The sequence below is a fragment of the Phyllopteryx taeniolatus genome, chromosome 5, assembly GCF_024500385.1.
Source record: "Phyllopteryx taeniolatus isolate TA_2022b chromosome 5, UOR_Ptae_1.2, whole genome shotgun sequence".
Classification (NCBI taxonomy): Eukaryota; Metazoa; Chordata; class Actinopteri; order Syngnathiformes; family Syngnathidae; genus Phyllopteryx; species Phyllopteryx taeniolatus.
Genome location: NC_084506.1, coordinates 30312778 through 30334299, shown reverse-complemented (window position 1 = coordinate 30334299; position 21522 = coordinate 30312778). Strand labels below are relative to the sequence as shown.

Genomic DNA, 21522 nt, shown 5'->3' with positions numbered 1-21522 from the left:
CCAGCACTTGGTATTCCTACTGGTCTCCCATCCAAGTACTAACCAGGACCGGCCCTGCTTAGCTTCTAAGATTGGAGGAGATCGGGCACTTCGAGGGTAACACGCGGGATCCTTAGGTTGAAGCCCAACCTTAATTAGGGATAGGCGAGTACTGATACCAGTTATTGGGATTGATTATTCTTATTTGGTAAATTCCACGAATTTACCAAAATGACTGACAAATAACATAGTTGTGCTTTGTTTTATTAATGTGTTCAAAAAGTGTGAAAACGTTCAACATTTCAAGCAAATTCAAATGCATGTTTTTAGAAAGAGTGTGTCCTCAAGTGTTCAAGTTTGTCTTTTTTTTCACAAAAATTTGCAGGTTAGCTTACTGTGACACAATAAGTATCTAATGGTTTTCTATTCATTATGCATTTTCTATATAATAAGATGTTGCTGTTTTACAGTCAGTATTTCATTTTTTAAAAATGTATTATTTTAAACCAAGGTAAGTTTCAGGTCAAAATGATGATTATAAAAAAAAAAAGTAAAGGCCTCAATGTTTATTATAAAACCTATAATTATTACAATCGACAGAATAATTATTAGAATTAATTATAAGTAATATTTGATTTATGCAGGGTTGGGTAGTACTTGGAAAGTAAGTGATGCAAAATGTTGAGATGCAGCCCGCTAAACTACACGGTCGAGTGGGGAGGGGTTAAAAATCTAACTTCTAGTAAATGTTTGCTAACTTCTCGGAAATGTTGCGTGTGGCTTGTGAGTGACTTCTACCAGCTTTACTTGAACGTGGCCCTGATCCGATTGAGTTGTGAAAAATGTCACTTGACGGATTTGTTTATCCTGAAATAGTTTTTCGGTAATCATTGACTCGTCGGGTTCTTGCGCAGTCTGACCTCTGTGATCTCTGCAGTTAAGACGACGCTGCCCACGATATGCTGTCACCGCATCATGTTTGGTGCAACTGAGGTGAATGCAGATTGTGCTACTCAGACGAACAGTGACCCATTGCAAACATGCTCCTGTGGTTGATTCTCGCAGCCTTTGCGGTTTACCTTTCATTCCGCTTCCCTTACCATTACCAGGACGTCAAATACATCGTGACACTTCTGCGGATACGGCGCAAAGTCTTCCGCTACATCCAGAGCAACTACACCATCCTGGAGCACTTTTTGGAGACGGCGAAAAGGCAGCCGCACAAGCCACTGCTCCTCTTCAAAGATGAGACGTTCACGTACCAGGACGCCGACCGGCTCAGCAACCAGGCCGCCAGGGTGCTGCTGCAAAGCGGCCTGGTGAAGCAAGGCGACACGGTGACTTTGTTCGTAGCCAACGAGCCCATGTTCGCGTGGCTCTGGTTGGCTCTGTTCAAGCTCGGATGTTCGGCGGCTCTCCTCAACTCCAACATCAGGTCCAAGTCTCTGCTGCACTGCTTCAAGTGCAGCGGCGCCCAAGTCCTGCTGGTGGCTCAAGGTGACGTGTTCGACCAGCAAATACACATCGTGCACGTGGCGCTCCCGCGATATGACATTTGCAGGTTACGAACGGCGAATAACATGACTCAAGTAAAAGTCGAAATTGGTCGTCCAAATATTTTACTTGAGTAAGAGTAAGAAAGTACTCAGCGAAAAGACTACTCAAGTAAAGACAAACTTCTGATTGTTTTTTCTTGTTGTTTATTTTTGAATCAGAGCATGAACATCAAATAAAAACAAAAATAATAATAATAATATATGGAAGTCGACACACACCTGCCACCATTTCAATTGTTAACTGGCCAACAACCAACAACACATGCGTTGGGTCCTACAGAAACATGATTTGCTTTATTCGCTTAAATGACTTCAGACTTATTGATTGTGTGCGCGTGTGCGACACCTTACGGATAGTGCTAATTTTGCCGTATCCACTGCCAAAACAACAATAGAAACTTGTTACAGCTTACTGCAAGGTGTTTTCTCAAGTTAGAAGTGGGCTGAAATATCAAGTTTGGGTAGTCACAATTTAAGAGCTGCATGATAAAGCTGTTGTTTTTTTTGGAGTCTGGAAAATAAACACAGTCGCCCGGCTGTCCCACCCCAACCCCCCCCCCCCCCCCCCCCCCCACCCCCCCCACAAAAAAAGGAGTCATTTTGATTGGCTCAGTCATGTGACTGCCTTGTGTCGTCTGATTGGTGGATTGGAGTCAAATGACATTAGTGATCCCGTTTGACTAATAATAGATGCGCACACGCAAGAATGAATAAATACAAGTAGCGAACGGCATGTCAATCATTGTAAGGGAGTAAAAATATTGATCCTTCTTCGCATAAATACTCAAGTAAAAGTAAAAAGTACGGTGCATTTAAAGTACTCTGACAAGTACAGTTTATGGAAAATGTTACCTGAGTAAATACCCACCTCTGGTTCCCACCCTACCGTAATTAGTGTTTTTCAGCTCATTTTCTATTTATGAAGCATGGTGCAATAATGATTATCAAGTCTGCCACACAGTTCTGAAGTTTGCGCTGCAATCTCGCCTCAGTGGTTTGCATGTTCTTGCGCGCTTGCGTGGCTCCCTCACACGTTCCAAAAAGGTTCATTGGGGACCGTAGGCCCGAATGTGAGTGTAAATTGGTGTTTGTGCCCAGTACAGGGTGTACAGTACATGTGAACCCCTCCTCTCCCCCAAATGAGCTACAGGGGCGGAGCTTAGTCATCGAGGGGCCCCAGGCAAACCCGGACACCAGGCCCTCCACATCCACATTTAACTAAATGCATTCCCTCAAGTGCTGCACCTGTACTTTTGTTCAGTTTTGACAAAAGGTGAGTATACATACTTGTTCTTAATTTGGAATCAGTGAACTCTTATCTGACACTGTACTGTAAGTTGCTACTTGCATAATTGTTTTTTTTTAGTTTTTTTTTAAGATAAAACCCTTAAAGCCCCTGTAAAGTGAAAATAAATATTCCTTGTAAATCTGACACACCACAGAGAAGAGTGTGGTTAACAGCCCTGCCAAATTTGAACGATGAACAAAATCGGCAACTATGTAAAATGAGTCTTCAAAATTGTGAGAAATGAAGTCGTTCTCTCCACTCTCAAATGCTGTGGGTCCGTCCACTGAATGCGTTGAAACCGCGATATGGCACTAACGATATGGCGATATGGTCGCGGGACTTCTTTCACGCCACGACAACGAGGCGCTCAAATGTGGCCACACCAGCGCAAAGCCCCTGTCCACTCGCTGGCTGTCAAGTCAGACTTGAACAAAACAACAACAACAACAACAAAAACTTTCCTCCTCCTCACCGTCCATCACGTTGAAACCTTCTGTAGTTTTGAGTTGTGAGCAATTTTCATGTTCCTCTCCTTTTCTCCGCTCCACGGGGGGTAACTGCGTCATACTCACAACAGCGTCCACAAGATTATTTAGCAGTCACCATTCTGAATCGATTCCGCACGTGTGCAGTGAGATGAAGCTGTCCATTCTATGAAATGAGAAGGGGGTGCAACGGAACGATTATGATCGTTCAATTATTTTAAGTGCTTGATTTGAGACTAATATGATAGCAATCATTTGGAAATGCAAGATTAAAGTAGCATGAAATGAATGAGTCAGCATTTCTCAGTCAAGTACAGTCTTTCTTTAAATCCACTCTGGCCTATTTCAAATGTTGTCAGTCATTGCCATCTTACACAACACATCCAGTGCTCTCTTAAAGTACTCCGCATTAAAGTTATTCATTGATGTAAGGGAGGCAAAGCACACAACCTCTTTTCTGGAAAAAAAAAAAAAAAAAAAAGCAAGGCTAACATCGGTTTGGCCTTACACAATGCGACTGTATATGTTAAGTATACGCATTACATAATTTATTTTGGCCTATGTGTTTAGAGTACTGACTATGGACAGCCTTCCTTGCTCGCTCTTGATCTGATTGCGAAATCAACCAATCAGAAAAGCCTGCAGATTGGAGGTTTGTGTGGCAAATCATTTGTTCTTCACATCACGAGGAAGAACTTTTGAACTTTTGCCGGGTGAATCAGAATCAGAATCAGAATCTTATTGTCCCTTAAAGGGGAATTGGTGCTGCAGCAGGAGCACAGAGAGGACAAGGTACACAATGACAATATAAGCAGTGAGAATAAGATGATTAAAAGTCCAAAAGTCAGACAATTTCAAAAAAACAACAACAAAAAAACACTTTAAAAGAAACACCGTACCCATAGATAATATCACTCACAAATGTTCAGTCCAGAGCTCATACCAAAAATAAAAATGACTTCCAAGTACCGTATTGAAGAAAGTGCAACGTGCAGATGTGCAAATAAGCAATAGTAGTGCTATGAAAAGAGGAACAATCTAAGAGCTAATTGTCATGAAGTCAAAGAATTGCACTGGAGGTAAATGAAACGAGGAGTCTTTTCGTCGTGCTCCTCGGAGCCCAAAGCTGACGGCCTGGGGGCCAAAAGGTCAAACTCATTTTGTTTCCCGCTGTTTTAACAGGACTGCGGAGGCGATTCTTTTCAGGCAGGTTCAGGTTTGCAAACCATGCAACGATAATAAAAGGATGACGCTGTATTCTTTCATTCATAACCCCGAAATGTCACAATTTCAATAAATAATATTTGTATAACCCTCGGTATTTACCCATGTATGAGCTACAGTAGCATTTAAACAGGAATGTAGAATCTACATCCATAACCATCAACATTGCGTAACTTCAGAACTACAGTAAATATTTGTATTAACGACACTTCGAGGCCATGAATATAAAACATCCATCCTTTTCCCATCGCACTTGTCCTCATCAGGGTCATCATAAATTGTTCTGATGCAGCCCCCCCCCCCCTCCCCCATCTCATTTCATACAATGCACAGCGCCATCTTGCCACGCATGTGCAGAATTGATTCAGAAAGACAACCGCAAAATAGTCTTGTGGACGATGTTGTGAGTATGAAGCAGTGGAGAAAAAGAGAGGAAAATGAACATTTAAAAAAAAAAATCCAAAAATCCAAAACTACAAAAGGGTTCAACCGTATGCACGGTGACAAATGTGCATAACTGAGAACAGCAAGAGCCAGGCACAAAAAAAACTCAAATATATTCATATTTTTTCATGTTTAAATTTTAAAATACACTAATTGTGTGCAATATTTCAACATTTGAACTTTTCCTCGTAACCATTTGATGCAAGCTGTGTTTAATTATTACAATTTGTGATGGGCCAATAAAAAAAAAACACGCAGTGGACGGCAAGTGTAACCTAGGCCACGCTTTGTACACCCCTAAACTAAAAACAGTCATTACTTAGTAAGTAATGGAATATTTTGGTATTTCATGCGAAATCTAACTAAAGTCTTACATGATGCTCGTCTTTTTTTCCCCAGCATTACCTGCACAGAAGCTGTCACTCAGATTTTCCTGGGCCTCAGGTCATGTGACGGACAGGCCTCTAATGGAAACTTTAAACAGAGTACAGTAGTTACATGTTGACAGGCTGCAGCGAATGGGAAATGCGGGTCGCAGGGTGACAACGGTCGTGAACAACAATTTTCAAGACAGCCGATAATCGGGCCTTTGCTGAGTTCGATCAGCGAGGTGGCGGGGGATGCTCAAATTCAGCCCGATAATACCCCGCTTGATAGAGGCTTTTGTCCCCAGACTTGCAGGGCGCTGTGGAGGAGGTGCTACCAGAGCTTCTGGAGCAGCAGGTGACGGTGTTCTTCATGGGGCGCACACGCACCAGTGCGGGCATGCACAGCTTCACAGAAAAGATGAGCCACGCGTCATCTGAACCTATCGCCCCCGATTTGAGATCACATATGAACATGGAAAGTCCTGCTGTCTATGTGTATACCTCAGGGACGACAGGTGAGCCGCATTGGGTTGTGGATGTTCCGGCTTCGTCACTTCCTGTACCTTCTTCTTCTTCTTCTTCTTTCGAACAGGTCTCCCTAAGGCAGCTGTGCTAACTCATACCAAACTGTGGCACATGACTATGATTCTCCGCTCGTGCGGATTGACCTCCGACGACGTGCTATATATCAGCCTCCCTCTCTATCACACCTCGGGACTTGTTGGATTCGCAGGAGCCATTGAGCTCGGTACGCACAGACCATTCATTCATCTATCAATCACAGGAGTGACACTTGGAGACAGGCATCAAATTCACACCAACGGCCAATTTAGAGTCTCCAATGAACCCAATGGTCATCATGTTCAATTGAAAGCAGCACCATATTGTACACATTCAAGATGGACACTAACTCGAGTACTTGACTTAGTGCCTGGCACCACGCGCCGAGTCATGTGTCTGGATAATCCGTAGTATTGTTTGAAGATCTGATGAAGCTCTCGTCCGCCAAGCTGACTTTGTCCTCGACAGCTGGAGATGAGCTCCTGCATTTTCCAACAATGCAATGCTTTTTTTTTTGTTTCTTTCTCTCTTTGTCTCGTGTTCAGGTATCACAGTTGCCCTGAAGAATAAGTTCTCTTCATCTCAATTCTGGGATGACTGCAGGAAATACAACGTGACTGTCGTCCAGTACATTGGCGAAATAATGCGTTTCATCTGTAACACGCCAAAGGTAGGCCCGACATCATATCGAAGCGATAGTTTCTGTTGTTGTAATACTGAGTTCCAACCTCGGCGGGCGACAGACCTTAGCGATTTAAAACAATCTGGAAAATCAGGAAAACTCAAATGGTGAGAGTTTAACGCTATAGCTCCACAATTGAGTACGACGTAGTTTTTGCACATTTTCAGCAATTGTCTTCAAGCATGTACAATTGAGAACAAATCTCTGAATTCACTTTACAGCGTCTTTAATATGTGGGCAGACACTCCAGAGACCCAACTATTTATTATTATTATTATTTTTTTTTTTTACAAGTGATTTAAAAGCCTTGTTTCCATAATGGAGCCCCTCCAAGGCAAACAAATCTCTCTCTTTATTTTTGTGATAGAAACCCAACGACCGAAGTCACAAAGTAAGACTCGCAATCGGCAACGGCATCCGAGCCAACGTTTGGAGAGATTTCTTAAGCCGCTTTGGAAACATTCGAATCCTGGAGCTTTACGGCGCAACGGAGGGGAACTTTGTTTTGGTGAATTACTGCGGCAAGATCGGAGCTGTGGGACGAGACAACTTCTTGTACAGAGTAAGTCTAAACTTCAACGTGCCGTTTGTTTAGCTCTACTTCTTAATCCATGATGTTGGTTTGATGTTGTCTTGCAGTGGCGTAATCCCTTCGCACTGATCAAGTATGATGTGGACCAGGGGGAACCTCTGAGGGATTCATCAGGTCTCTGCATCCAGGTTCCCAAAGGTGTGCCACCAATCAGCAATCACCAGAGATCGCGTGATGAAAGCTGCTTCAACGGCATTTTTTTCAATTATTTTTGTTTTGTTTTTACTGTCAACATGCTATAGGCAAGCCTGGCCTACTGGTGTCTGCGATATCTGCGAGGACGCCATTCTTGGGCTACGCCAGAGATCTGCAGCAGACCGAGAAGAAGAAGCTGCACGACGTCTTAAAGAAAGGAGACGTCTACTTCAACACCGGCGACTTGATGCTCATCGACAAAGACGGCTTCGTTTACTTTCAAGACCGCGTTGGCGACACTTTCAGGTGACTTCCCTCTTTCCTTCATTTGAGCCGAATGTGCGCAACCTGATGTTTTGTTTTTTTTCAAACAACAGGTGGAAGGGAGAGAATGTGTCCACTAATGAAGTGTCTGATGTCATCACTCAGGCTGAGTGCGTTTCTGAGGCCAGCGTGTACGGCGTGGAAGTGCCAGGTAATTGTGCACCATTGTGCAGTCATTTTGACATAGTAAAACCCCCCAAAAAAACACGCATGTACTAGGACACGTATAGTGAAAAAGAGTCTTACAAAAATTTGTAGAGGGATGGTGCTGGTTTAATAAAGATCTTGATAAAGTTTTAGATACAGTGCTTAAAATTGCTTAAGATAGCCGTATAATGTTTTTTTTGTTTTGTTTTTCATAACTAGACAATTATGCCTGGAAGGCCTCCAAACATCGGTCAAAATGCGATGAGAGTGAGTAAGCGAGACAATAAAACTCTCCTACGCTCTGCAAAACATTAAGATTGCAAGGTGCTCAGTGAACGCCTTGCTTGTTAGTTTTCTATTATTATTATTATTATTATTATTATTATTACAGTTTCTGGATGGAGAGATGCACCGACTCCCAGTGAACGTGAATGCTTCACCACTCGAAGCACGTACAGCAACTCGTTGAGCCATGAATCAATGTTTGAATGCATTGGGTATGCTTAAGAAGAGCCAAACGATGTCACCGTCGTTCCCTCTGAATGCTTTTCCAGTTTTCGTCCTTTCATTTGACAAGTGAACACGTTGCTGCAGCTCCACTGTGACTCACAGCAGGAAACTCCTGTTCTAAAAGGAAGTAATGAGCTTCATGCGGCTCAACCTGTCGTGCCACTAACCTGTTTTTTGTTTTTTTTGTTATTTTTTTTTTGACAGCCTTGTGGATTCCGAATTGAAAACAAATACCGCAAATCTGAGCCGCTTATTCCGTCCACGTGTGCGTGTCAGCGTTGTTTTCTCTTGTTCGGTCAGTTAGGGTCAATGTTTGGATCCTAAACCTTCACCCAACTATGCGGTGAAGGCCACGTGTGAATGAACCGTTCACAGTTCAGCGAGGTTCACTTCAGAACTCACCTGCGATGTTTGTTTTCTTTCTTTCTTTTTTTTTTTTTTTTTTTTTTTTTTTTTATCTCCACTTGAACTGTGACATACTTTATATGTGGAATCAATGTAAAGTTCAGTGAAGTGAAAAGTGACCTGAGCCGGATGGAGAGTAAACGAAACCTGTGTCGTGACTCAAAACACATCATGCGCAAACACACGCCACAGACAACTACAAAGAATGAACGCTAACTCGTATTGCGTGTACTGGATGTGACTCCACAAATAATCCAAACCCAAAGTCATTTTGTTACAACTGTAAGGTGGGAAGCTTCAGCACCACTTTCCTTTAAATAGAGCCTTCCTGTGAACTTTCAAAGTCGTTTGTGCACTGGGAGACAACTTGACGAAAGAAATAAAGGCTATTTATTTTGGACATGTTTTGGTGTCACGCATTGAAAAAAACAAAAAAACAAACATTTTATTTTGAAATCCTGACCAAAATTCCCAGCTCAGGGTGCATCCATCCATTCGTCCAGCCCTGCATACATGAATTGCATCCATATATTCTCTGTGGCACCAGCCACCCAAAGTAGCCGTGGCGACAGCTTTCCCAGAAACGCGCCCTCTCTCGTCTCCCGAAATGAGCGAAATGAACCTTCACCTCAACACACCCTGAGCAGTACTGAGGTTTATCAGCTCAGAGGCAGGACACATCTCCAACAAGAACATCGCATGGTTGCACGCTCCTATCTATACATACACAGTTTTTATACACTATTTAGTATACACCACAGTATATGGTGCCTCGTTCTTCATGTTTTTCTTTTTCTTTTTTTTCCCCGTTCACAGGCAATGAGGGGAGAGTAGGCATGGCGGCCATAGCTCTCAAAGACGGACATACGTTTGACTCCGTGGGCGTCTTCGAGCACCTTGAAAGCTTCCTGCCGAACTACGCCAGGCCGCGTTTTATAAGGATTCAGGTATTCGAATCATCTCGTTTCCAAACGAGACGTCCTCGCAAATATCATTCAATGATACTTTACTTGCAGAGCTCTTTGGATGTCACAGGAACATTCAAGCTTGTGAAGGCCAAACTGGTTCAGGAGGGCTTCAACCCTTCCGCCATCATGGATCCTCTCTATTTTCTGGATGACAAGGAGAAGAAATATGTGCCACTTACAATGGATATAGTGCGTGCAGTTATATCAGGCAATATCAAAATCTAACTCGTTTGTTGCATACTTATTACTTTTTTTTTTTTTTTTGTAGTGACTTTGTTTTGTAACATTATGACTCTCTTTGTGCTCTTATACAATAATTAGTAACCAACAGTAAATGTGATAAACCATTACTGTACGTTGCAAATGTCATGCCAGGTCAAATATTGAAATAATAATAATAATAAAGGAATTTTCTGCTATTTCTAACACAAATGACCATTTAAAAATAAATGTCTTCTATTTTGTATCTGTGTTGGGATGGCCTACAAACAGTCGTCACAGTCATGGTTTTCTGTTTTTGCCGCAGTACTTAAGATCCCAATATTGGCCAACTGTGGTATATTTGTTCAATTTGCACGGTTAAGACATTTTCCATCATAGATTCATTGTCAATCAAAAGACAGTTGTGAACTGTTAAGGTTGATGTTTTGGTGGAGGAAAAGGGTGGAGCCAAATGCAGGGAAGCGGGAGTGCGGGAAACGCAAAAGAAAGTTGTTGTTTTTTTTACCAAAAAACAAGAAGGCAAAAAGGCACGTGGAATTCTCAAAAATACTTCATTAATAAAGTCTCAAAAGCAAGCTTCAACGTAACAAAGAAACACTCGGGATAAACTCACCACAACTCGGTAACTTTTCCAATAGTGTATCTATCATGATGATGCCTGTGATTATTCTCATTCTCAGGCCATTGGCATCCAATTCGTCAACGCTAATGAACATATTGAACGATAATGAGAAATCCAGCCGCTACCACGCGTTTTGGACCAACTAGGATATCTTGAAAAAGGGCATTCTGGGCATTTTCAACCCAAATGATCTTGCAAACCTGATAAAAGGACAGCAAAGATTATTTTAAAAAAAAAATGGTGTGGCATGGGATCTTTCTTTTTTTTGTAAGCCGCTGTAACATTATGCACAGTTTGAACATCAACACCGCACTTGAACATAGAAGAAGAAAATCTTCTTCAAGAGCTCAGAGTCCTGCGCCTTATTGTTTTTGTTAGGGCAGAACTTTGCATAGATATTTCAAATTGGATGGATTGAGCAAGTGCTCGTGATGTTTTGGTGTGGTGCGTGCATGTAATGTGTGTGTGTGTGTTGTAATGTGTGCGCTCGCCCTCCCTCCCTCCCTCCATAAATCATCAGACGAACAAGGCTCAGTTTCATACTTGGCATTCCTCCTCCTCCTCCTCCTTTAGGCAAACTTTCTGTGACATCACAATATTCTTACGATTATTTTTAAACCATTTTGTTACTTCACATTGTGATGTAAACAGTATTTACCACAAAATAACCCCTGATAAGCTATCGCTACAAATGAGCGTACAAATATTAGAAGAGGGTGTGTTGTTTTTCCTCAGCGGTTGGGACACGGCAACTTACTCCACCTGCTCCTCCCGTCACAATTGTAGAAAACTATGCAAAATTCTAGCGCACTTTGCAAAAACGCAATAGAACAGCTCACAACTGTGCCACGTACATACTTGTTAGTTCGGAATCAATATTGTTTGGTTTATGACCAGATTATTCAACGTTGTATGTTGTTTAAAGCCATTTTTGTCAATTTAGCCTACTGCTGTTCGTTTTCACGATTATAACATTTGCTTGCCTTTTTGTCGTTGTTGTAATTGTTTTTCCTGTTGAAGTGATTTATCTATTTATTTTTTTAATCGATGACACTCTTACAATAAATGCATAATATACTGGTTTATTTTTGGAACGAGTGGGCCTATAGGTGATTTGCAGTATGGCTGACTCCCTCGTCCGGTACAATTTTTTTCCCCCCCAATTTTTCTTTTTTTGCGACCCCGTTTTTGATGGAAAACGCTTATTGGCAGTATATCCCCATTAAAAAAAATACATCAAAAATCAATGGAATTATAATGTGTGCCAATAAGCCACGGATTTTCACCGTTCGCGGCTCGGCTCGGTCCCAATGATTCAAATGTGGTAAACTGCCCCAAATCCCCCTCTTTTCCTCGACATGAATCCAATAATATGCGCCACTTTAAAATATTGTCCAAGCGATGTCCGTGTTTTTTTGTTTTGTTTTTTTTTCCCCAGTGCTGGTGTCATTTCTTTTCTTTCTTTCTGTCTTTTTTTTTTTTTTTTTTGGATGATCACTCACGGAGAAATTGACCATGAAACAACCGATCAATGGTGAATATTGATCGTCAGAACTCGAGGGCCCCGAAATCCAATTTTCGCAAGCATGCGAGGATGGAGACCGCGAGGCGAAGGCGAGGGCGAGGGCGAGGGCGGAATAACACGCCGAAAGAAGGAGGGGTCACATCTCGCGGATGAACTTTGGCACCGATCCTCCGCACATCCATCCGGCAAGCGACCGGCGCGCGGCGCATCTGCTCCGGTGCACGATGCTCATGTGGCTGACGGCGGTGGGCAGCTTGCTGCTCCTGCTCAGGGCGCTCTTCCCCTACTGGCTGGACGACTGCGCGCACATCCTCAGGAGCCTCCTCCTCGCCGTCCGACTCCTCAAGTACAAGAGGAGCAAGCCGTTCCACAGCGTGCTGGACGCCTTCCTGGCGGCGGCCAGGAGACACCCGGCCAAGACCTTCTTGCACTTCGAGGGCGAGCGCTTTTCCTACGGGGACGTGGACCTGCGCAGCAACCGGCTGGCCCGGGTGCTGAGGCAGGAGGCTCGCCTCCGGGAGGGCGACGCGGTGGCCCTCTTTCTGGGCAACGAGCCCAACCTCGTGTGCGCCTGGCTCGGACTCGCCAAACTGGGCTGTCCGGTCGCCCTGCTCAACTTCCACATCCGAGCCAAGTCTCTGCTGCACTGCTTCTCCCGCTGCGGGGCCAAAGTGCTGGTGACGTCGGCAGGTGAGATGCGCGACGTCACGTTGGCGGCCCCGTCGCAAATCACTCCGAGTAGAAAATGCTCACATTCATTGATTATTATCTTGTTTCACATCAGATGAGAAATCGGGAGTTTGTCCACCCCCCCAAAAAATGAGAGCCATTTCAACGTTATGAATCAGTGTTTTCATTGCCGCGGGCAACATGCAGATCACAGTGGATTCTATGCTTAGCGCATTCATCTCACAGTTCTGAGGTTGGCAGTTTGAATCCGGGCTGCGGCCTTCCTGTCTGGGGTTTGTCCTCTCTGTGCTTTGGTGGGCTCTCCCCACATACCCTTGACTTCCTCTCACATTGTCAAAAAAAAAAAAAACTCAAATCTCAAATCGCTCTGCGAATGTGAGCGTGAATGGCTGTTTGCCAGTCAATCGCCCTGTGATTGACTGGCGACCAGTCTAGGGTGTACTCCGGCTCTCGCCCCAAAACTCCAGCTCCCCCGCAACCTAAGCAGTGTAAAAGATGGATCGATGAAGTGACCGCATTTTTTTTTTGCAGCGCATCGCAATATTGGTTAGTATTTGTGCCTCGCGGGCATTAAGTCCTGCTTCGAAAATAAAACATTGTTTAATTGATATCTCTGTGACATATTTCAAAAAAAAGAAATAAAATACAATTGATATAATCACTGCAGGAAATCTGCATTGGCTGCCGCAGCAAAGTAGACCAATAGAATAGTTTAGTTCTACATACTGTAATATATCAACTAGAATGAAAAGTAAATGATGGAAATATACGCATAAAAGAAAAATTCAGGCAACAATAAATGAAATATCCAAAAATGTAAAGTCACTTGAAGAATATGCACTTCGAGTTATCGTTCATGCGTCCCTAATGAAGTGCCGCTCTTGAGCTTCTGCACCACGTGCTGACGTCATCATTGGCCCACGTGACACAGGTGGTCCACACGTGCGGCATTGCGCGACGTGGGCACTCGGTCGGTGGCATGAACGAACGGATGCGTGTGTGGGTTGGCAGAGTTGCAGGATGCTGTGGAGGAAGTTTTACCTGCGCTGAGAGAGCAGGGGGTCGGCGTCTACCTCCTATCAGAGACAAGTAAGATTCAGGGCGTCAATTCCTTGGCCGACAAGATCTCCGAGGCCTCGGACCAACCTTTGTCAAGAGACCTCCGAGCCAACGTTACCGTCCGGAGTACTGCCTTGTACATCTACACGTCGGGAACCACTGGTATGACCGGCACCGCATCCACATTTTATTTTGTATTTTTTTTTACTTTAATGCTTTTAATTACAGTTAAGTTGTATTGACGTTTTAAGGACGATACATATGCTTTCAATATTTAATATTTATTTTTGTTTTTGAAAAAGTAAGTACATTTGATATTACTTATGTGCAATACGTGTTGAATTGAATCATTTAAATTGTTGAAGTTGTCCTTATAGTGGTACTTAGTGCACAATAATAATAGAATAATAAAATAAAATAGTCTGCTGCGACGCGACTGGAAAGCGACCAGTTTAGGGTGTCCAGATCCTCGGTCGGGAATAGGCTCCAGCACATCCGCCCCGTGAGGAGAAGCGCAGTAGAAAATGGAGGAATAGTCTGCTGTGTTAAATGTTAATTTGATACAGTTTTTTGTTTTTTTTCAAAACAGTTCCCAGGTTTCTTCTTATAGCACTCTTGAAACACTCAGGGCCTCTTCAGAAATTCAAATCCCTTTCCAACATAACTAAGGACAGCACTATTTAAAATCAATTCGACTCACATTTGCTAATCGATGTCACTGCACAATGGCAAGCATTGCTGGTGTAAATCCGTAGCATGAAACCCACAGCTCTGCACATCACCCTTGTTCTTCAAAATGGGCACCAGCACACTTTTCCTCCATTCCTCAGGCGTCTTCTCACACGCTAGAATTCTATCCCATCTCTATCCCCCTCTCTGGCCAACCTGTATAGATCCTTTTCTCCTTCTTTAGTGTCCAACCTGGCATGCATGTCAGTCATCATATGCCTCTTGTTTGGCCTTTGCCACCTCGACCTTTGCCCTGTGTCGCATCTCAATGTATTCCTTTCGCCTCTCCTCGGTCCTCTCAGTGTCCCGCTTCTTCTTAGCTAACCTTTTTCTTTGTATGATTTCCTGCACTGTGAGGTTCCACCACCAAGTCTCCTTCTCTCCTTTCCTGCCAGAAGATACACCAAGTACTCACTTGCCTGCCTCTCTGATCACCTTGGCTGCAGTGGTCCAGTCTTCTGGAAGCTCCTCCTGTCCACCGAGAGCCTGTCTCACCTCTTCCCGAAAAGCTGCACAACACTCGTCCTGTCTCAGCTTCCACCACATGGTTCTCTGCTCTGCCTTTGTCTTCCGAATCTTCCTCCCCTGTCACTACCAGAGTCATCTGGTAGTGACACCACCATCCTATGCTGTCTAGCCGCACTCTCCCCTACCACTACCTTACAGTCGGTAACCTCCTTCAGATGACATCGTCTGCACAAGATGTAATCCACCTGCGTGCTTCTACCTCCGCTCTTGTAGGTCACCCTATGTTCCTGCCTCTTCTGGGGAAAAAAAGTGTTCACTACAGCCATTTGCATCCTTTTTGCAAAGTCTACCGCCATCTGTCCCTCCAAGTTCCTTTCCTGGATGCCGTACTTACCCATCACTTCTTTATCATGAATGTTACCATGTAATGCTCTATGAAAATATGAAAACATAATTGCTTGTGTGGTATTCGTTTAAGATGACTCTGTTTATTTTTGTGATTTAGGTGAAGATCAGACTAGGTAACATAGTAGGTAACACAAAGGGTTATCATATTTTTCTCCTTCCACTGTATAAGACCACTATAATTCCTTTCCTACAAGTTATTAAAAAAGATATTGTGGCTATTGTACAACACATGTGCTGGACCTTTTAAAAATGTAGTACTACTCTACTTAAGTGTTTTTGCTACTGTACTTTCAAACTTAAAGTTGGTTAACTTTGTCAGTGGCTTAGATTGAGGCACCTCTCCTAAGCATTTTTAGAATTCCAACAACCTTTAACTTACGGGTACATACTCTACACTGTGTGTATGTGGGCTTTTGAGAAGCAAAAACTGTACCTGAGATCAAGATTCCCCTCCATTGTTGTAGTTTGCTAGCACGTATCGCTCCAAATGATGCGTTCACTGCCGCATGGTTTCTGCAGCTTCCTGCTGTAGCATTTTGAAGCGCAACCTACCGAGCCGATACTGCGCGCTCTTAAAATGGTATTAGACTCCACCTGCGTGAGAATATGCAGCTCCGTGATATCATGTCCGCTTCCCACCGTCCAGCAGGGTTCTTCCGATGTTGTTGCCGTCATAATGATGTTCTTCTGTCCCGGATAGGTTTGCCTAAAGCGGCGATCGTCACCCACGAGAGGATGTGGGCCGCGTCCTTCATCCAGTCAGTGTGCGGCGTCACAAGAGACGACGTCTTCTACATCAATCTGCCGCTCTACCACAGCTCAGGCTTCCTCATCGGGTTAGGGGGCTCTATCGAGAGAGGTAATGAACTTTTACCAAAAGCAGGCGCAAGCATTTAGGCAAGGGGTGTCCAGACTTTTTGCTCCGAGGGCTGCATACAAAAAACCACTTTGACTATTGCCAACAGCATCTGAAAATATCCCCCCCTCTATTATCGCCAGCTTCCTCTCCTTGTAACAATCTGCCTCTTCCACAACAATGGCACCACGTTCTGGTGGTTCATTCCAATTTTTTGGGTTTGTTTACAGCATACTGTACGCGGAGCCTTAAAACTCGTAACGTCGCAGATTTGGTGTGCGGCGAAGAGATGCCCACTGTACCTCTGACTTCAGTCAAGTTTGGCGTGCGGCGGCCTAAGATGCCAATATTTTGAAGGAATGTTTACTTCATTAGGATTAGTGTGATATGTTTCACATACACGAAAGGGAATGTCGAGCCATTTGTAATTCTCGCTATTTTTTTTTGCATCTTTGAATATCTAGTGCAACTACAAAAAAACATTTTATGACTATTATGTGTAGCAGTCATCCATGTTGTCAGGGGTGTTGTCATGTAAATAGTACAATGACAACAACAACAAGCAGGCGCCAGGCCGTAGTTTGGACACCAGCGTTTGACGCTTTGAATTTTCTTATATTGATGCCACGGCTGCAGGTATATCAGTCGTGTTGAAGAGGAAGTTCTCCGCCTCCCAGTTCTGGGACGACTGCAGGGAGCACAACGTGACCGTGATGCAGTATATCGGCGAGACCATGCGTTACCTCTGCAACGCACCCGAGGTCAGATCCATCCCAGCTTCCTTTCCCGTCCCCCAAGATGATCAGAATCTTGGATGGTCTGACTCAGTGTAGCTCTCACTCCCTCTGCAGAAGGACAACGAGAAGGAGCATAAAGTGAGACTCGCCCTGGGCAATGGCCTTCGCAGAGACGTCTGGTCCGAGTTTCTGAGGCGCTTTGGTGACATTAAAGTAAAAGAACTGTATGCAGCTACAGAAGGAAACATCGGATTCATTAACTACACTTCCAAGGTCGGTGCTGTGGGACGGCTCAATTTTTTCCACAGGGTAGGTAAAACACCTTATTTACAATGAAATAAGGAAAATATTGTGCTGTTCAAAATCCACTAAACGAGGGAACTATTGGGATATCTGGACATTACACCTACAGATGGACTTTGTTTGTTTTTCCTGTCACTATACATCGATGACATGGATAGATGAACAAAGATGCAATTTGTTTTGTAGTTTCAGCTCTGGACACAGAAGTGCTCCGCAGTCTCCCCTTCGCCGCAGTAGTTTCTTTTGGAGAAACACCATTAAATGTTGTGATCCTCTCCCTCCAGTTAATCTTCCCGTACTTGTTGATCAAGTTTGACATTGAGAAGGAGGAGCCTGTCCGAAACTCTCAGGGTCTTTGCATTGAGGCGGCCAGAGGTGAGTTTGACACATGGTTAAAAAACACAACTTGTCTATCAGTCATCTTTAATAGTAACACAAGATGCCTTTGCAAAGGAAAATAATGCAGGTTAATATGTTTGTTGTAAAGGTTTTACTGTAGTTGGGACTAATATTGAATCGCACAGCGTCATGTTAATTTCAATGGTAAGCCTAATTGAATCTCCCCTTTGGGGATTCAAATTATTATAGTACATTATAAATAGATTAGGGTACTTTATCTACAGGTGATGGAAAAAGTCTACACGCCGGTGTTCAAAAGCCGTGTTTTTGTGATCAGAAAAAATAAGACCAAGCTCAATTATTTCAAAACCTTTCCTCCATTATTATTATTATTATTATTATTATTTGTTTTTAAAGAGATAGACCCCCTCTTACTTTTCCAGCCTAGGATTATTTTGTGGTTTAAAACCAGTGGGATTAAACATTAATTATTGGATCTAAACTAACGAGACCACGCACACATCCTCTTTAATCCCGGTCATGAATGTTTAAATTGTATGTGGTTGTTGAGAACAGTGTAATATTTGCAATGTGGCATTTGTGCTGTGTGGGCTGTAAAAGTCTCATCCCGTTCAGTTGACAAACAGATTTGACATCAGACATTCACATTTACAGAAATACAATCACTAGTGGCGCTGTTGTGATGGTAAACACTGGGAGTGTTCTTGCAAAGTTCTTAAAATATCATACGACATTCAAATTCGGTGAATATTGCGATTAGTTCCCCCCGGAGTTGCAGTAGCTCTCCACCGCCTGTCGGTGTCGCTCGTGTCCCAGATGTCTTAACGAGTTGAATTTCAGAGGACAAATGGGCTTTTAAACTTTTTTCTTGGCATGCCTGGGAGTCCAGGTTTCTGGGGTAGCTGCTAATTGATTTAAAGTCCGGGTGAGGAGTCAGGATTCCTCGTCTCCGCTTTGATGAGCTCCTTCGGACTGGCTGGTAATTCATTTAGCGTCCGTGTGAGATAAACCAGGCATCCCCGTGGCCGTCTGTCTCAGCGGGCGAGTGGAGACAGGGACTGCAGTCCCAGTCCGAGCTTGGGGGTCATGGTGCCATCTGGCGAGAGCATGTCCGTTGCAATTATTTATCTGGGTCTCATATTTTGTACCACAAAACCCTGGCATTTCAACAAGAGCGTATAGACTTTTTACATCAATTGTAGATACATGTTGTGTGTCCGTCTGCCAGGTGAAATGGGCCTCCTGGTGGGAAAGGTGACTCAGAGGTCGCCTTTTGTGGGCTACGCGGGCAACGAGCAGCAGACGGAGAAGAAGAGGCTCCGTGATGTGATGAAAAATGGCGACTTGTACTTCAACACGGGAGATTTGCTTCGCTTCGACGAGGACAACTTTGTCTACTTTCACGATCGTGTTGGTGACACATTCAGGCAAGTTGACACAGCAGTCCCTCAAATATCCACTTGCTCTCCTTTGTTCTCCCGTGTCCTCTTGTTGTGGCAGTCTATTTCTTCCTTGACAATCGTGCCATGTTTTTGTGGTTGAATAAAAAAAAAAAAAAAAAAATGGAGTACAGTATATTGTGTGGCGCCCCGAAGCCTGATACAGAGTTAGTTTTTCTGTGTGAGTCACCGACTGAATTTTTTGCGTGATGTTCCACTTGAATCGCGTCAGCCGCGTCGCTCAGTGTGCCAAGGTACACTGTTTTGAACTCACCGATATACAATACCAGGAAAAGTCCTGTAAATATTCTACAGGTTAATCACACAGCACTCAGATTCTGGTCCCTGGTCACATTCGTGTGTTGTTGCTAGGCTAGGCAGAACTCACAAGGTTCAATCGTAACTGCATAATAGGACCATGAAATAATTATATGCCAGTCAGACACACGCTAAGAACTTAACACTACTGTGTAAAGATTATTAGGGTTTGTGTATGCACAATAACAGTCTGTATGAAATATAAAATATAAATGTTTAAAAAAATAAAATAAAATACGTGCCTTGGTATCTGGGTTTGTGACATTCAAAAGTCGAAAACATGTTAGTGGAGGTAAGCTAAAAGCGGAGCTGACTCTCCACTGACACTCACTTTTCAAGCCGAAGCCTTTTCTTCTGAACAGATGGAAGGGCGAGAACGTGGCCACATCGGAGGTTGCGGACGTCCTCACCATGGCGCGTTGCATTTTAGAGGCAAACGTCTACGGTGTTAAGGTGAAAGGTAAGGCATCAATGACCTGCATGTGAGAATAGATGTAAACATGTCGCCGATTCTAACGCCTTCTTGCTGCGATAGGGAACGAAGGGCGGGCGGGCATGGCAGCGATCACTTTGAAAGACGGAGAAGACTTCGACTGTGTCGACGCTTTCAGGCAGGCGGTCAACTATCTGCCGGCCTACGCACGCCCGCGATTCATCAGGATACAGGTGAGGCTTGAATGCTGCATGGAAGCGTCAAAAACAAAAGTACTCAGACACTAAAGCGTCCAGAATGTGAGACTGTGGGATTTTGGTGGTTTGTCGTCCACAGCACGCCGTCTCTCTGTAGCAACCCACGTCGCCATCGACTGGCACTTTGATCTTTTTATCCTTTAAATCATCCATATATCAAATCGCTCAATGTGCGGGTGTGAGTCGTCAACTGTCTTTTTTTTTTTGTGCGATGGTCCAGTCCGAGTCGGGTTCAGCCGCATCGTATGGTGTGCGGCGGGCTAAACACCCTTTATTATATTCACACTGTATGATTGATTATGCAATTTATTGTCAATGGCAAACAGGTACAATGCTACTGAGCACGGTCGTTTTCAGAAAGAGATAAATTGACACGTTGTCCAAGAACTTGACCGCAACTTCTAACACGCGTCTTTCAGCCGGCCTTGGAGATGACGGGCACATTCAAGATGAAGAAAACCAAGCTGGTGGACCAAGGCTTCAACCCGGCACTTATCAGCGATCCGCTATACTACCTTGACGCCGCCAGACAGACCTTTGCTCCCGTGACGGAGGAGGTGTACAGCGCCATAACCTGTGGCACTATTGTACTTTAATACAGTAATGTTGAGATATTTGTTTTTCGGCAAGTTCGCTGCTTCAAACAAACAACTCCTCTCAGGGATTTGACTAACATTCCATCACAAGACAAATTCTTGTATTTCTAGCCCTAAAGCACGGTACACTACAGTGCCCTGCCAATGATAATATTTGATCCCTCACGAAGGATGAAATCAACTGTAGCATTTCAAACACGACACTGCAATCTTTTATCCAATGCTCTTGTATGAGAATGAAGTGTGTGTTAATTAACATGCTTACATTTTGTAAGAGATTACTCTCCAATCTGGTGTCATTTATTGTGTTTGTTGCTGTTGTTGTTGTAACTAATGTTATGGACGCCCAAGCTTTGCTTCATCACGTGACGGCACGATAGTGATTTATTATATCACAGGTCAAGAGAGAGAGGCAAGGAACATTTGTTTAGACCGGGGTGGGCAAAATATTTGTGCACATATAGCCCAGATCATTAGTAGATGAGGTCAAAAGTAAAACATTTTCCCAATAAAATAGTTCATGCTAATTTAAAAATATTTAGAATTTATTTAGTGCTTATTCATTAACCAAAATAAATGTATGTCAAGTTAATTTAACGAGAATAAATGAATGTATTTAAGTAACACATTTTATGAAAACAACCCCAGCAAAATGCAACAACAACTGAATTTGATAAATGAGTAATAAAATAAAAATGAATAAATACATAATTTTTGACATAATTCAACACTACCGATAATGTAAATGCTTCCAGTCCCACGGAAATGTTATCTTGTGATATCATGTGTCAAATTGTATTTTTACATTCTTGTAACACTTCTGCTTTATTCT

General features: G+C 43.4%; 2 protein-coding genes across 7 annotated transcripts; both read left to right on the top strand.

Moving 5' to 3' along the window:
- Nucleotides 1-800: 800 nt before the first annotated feature.
- On the top strand, nucleotides 801-10082 carry LOC133478568 (long-chain fatty acid transport protein 2-like). 5 transcript variants are annotated; one of them, XM_061774766.1, is made up of 13 exons: nucleotides 803-972; nucleotides 1089-1476; nucleotides 5650-5859; nucleotides 5937-6092; nucleotides 6451-6575; nucleotides 6955-7149; nucleotides 7227-7317; nucleotides 7422-7620; nucleotides 7692-7789; nucleotides 8005-8052; nucleotides 8177-8233; nucleotides 9517-9647; nucleotides 9717-10082. In XM_061774766.1, exons 1-13 carry the CDS (start codon nucleotides 955-957, stop codon nucleotides 9891-9893), a joined length of 1893 nt encoding a protein of 630 aa, XP_061630750.1. In that variant the 5' UTR covers nucleotides 803-954; the 3' UTR covers nucleotides 9894-10082. The 5 variants fall into 5 exon arrangements, with proteins under 5 accessions (XP_061630753.1, XP_061630750.1, XP_061630749.1 ...); XM_061774765.1 differs by having other exon boundaries at nucleotides 812-1476; XM_061774769.1 differs by lacking the exon at nucleotides 9717-10082 and having other exon boundaries at nucleotides 801-1476; nucleotides 8177-8282.
- Nucleotides 10083-12223: 2141 nt separating this feature from the next.
- LOC133478570 (long-chain fatty acid transport protein 2-like) lies at nucleotides 12224-20979 on the top strand. 2 transcript variants are annotated; one of them, XM_061774770.1, is made up of 10 exons: nucleotides 12224-12727; nucleotides 13739-13948; nucleotides 16092-16250; nucleotides 16884-17008; nucleotides 17099-17293; nucleotides 17572-17662; nucleotides 18876-19074; nucleotides 19767-19864; nucleotides 19940-20070; nucleotides 20514-20979. In XM_061774770.1, exons 1-10 carry the CDS (start codon nucleotides 12262-12264, stop codon nucleotides 20688-20690), a joined length of 1851 nt encoding a protein of 616 aa, XP_061630754.1. In that variant the 5' UTR covers nucleotides 12224-12261; the 3' UTR covers nucleotides 20691-20979. The 2 variants fall into 2 exon arrangements, with proteins under 2 accessions (XP_061630754.1, XP_061630756.1); XM_061774772.1 differs by lacking the exon at nucleotides 13739-13948.
- Nucleotides 20980-21522: the final 543 nt, after the last annotated feature.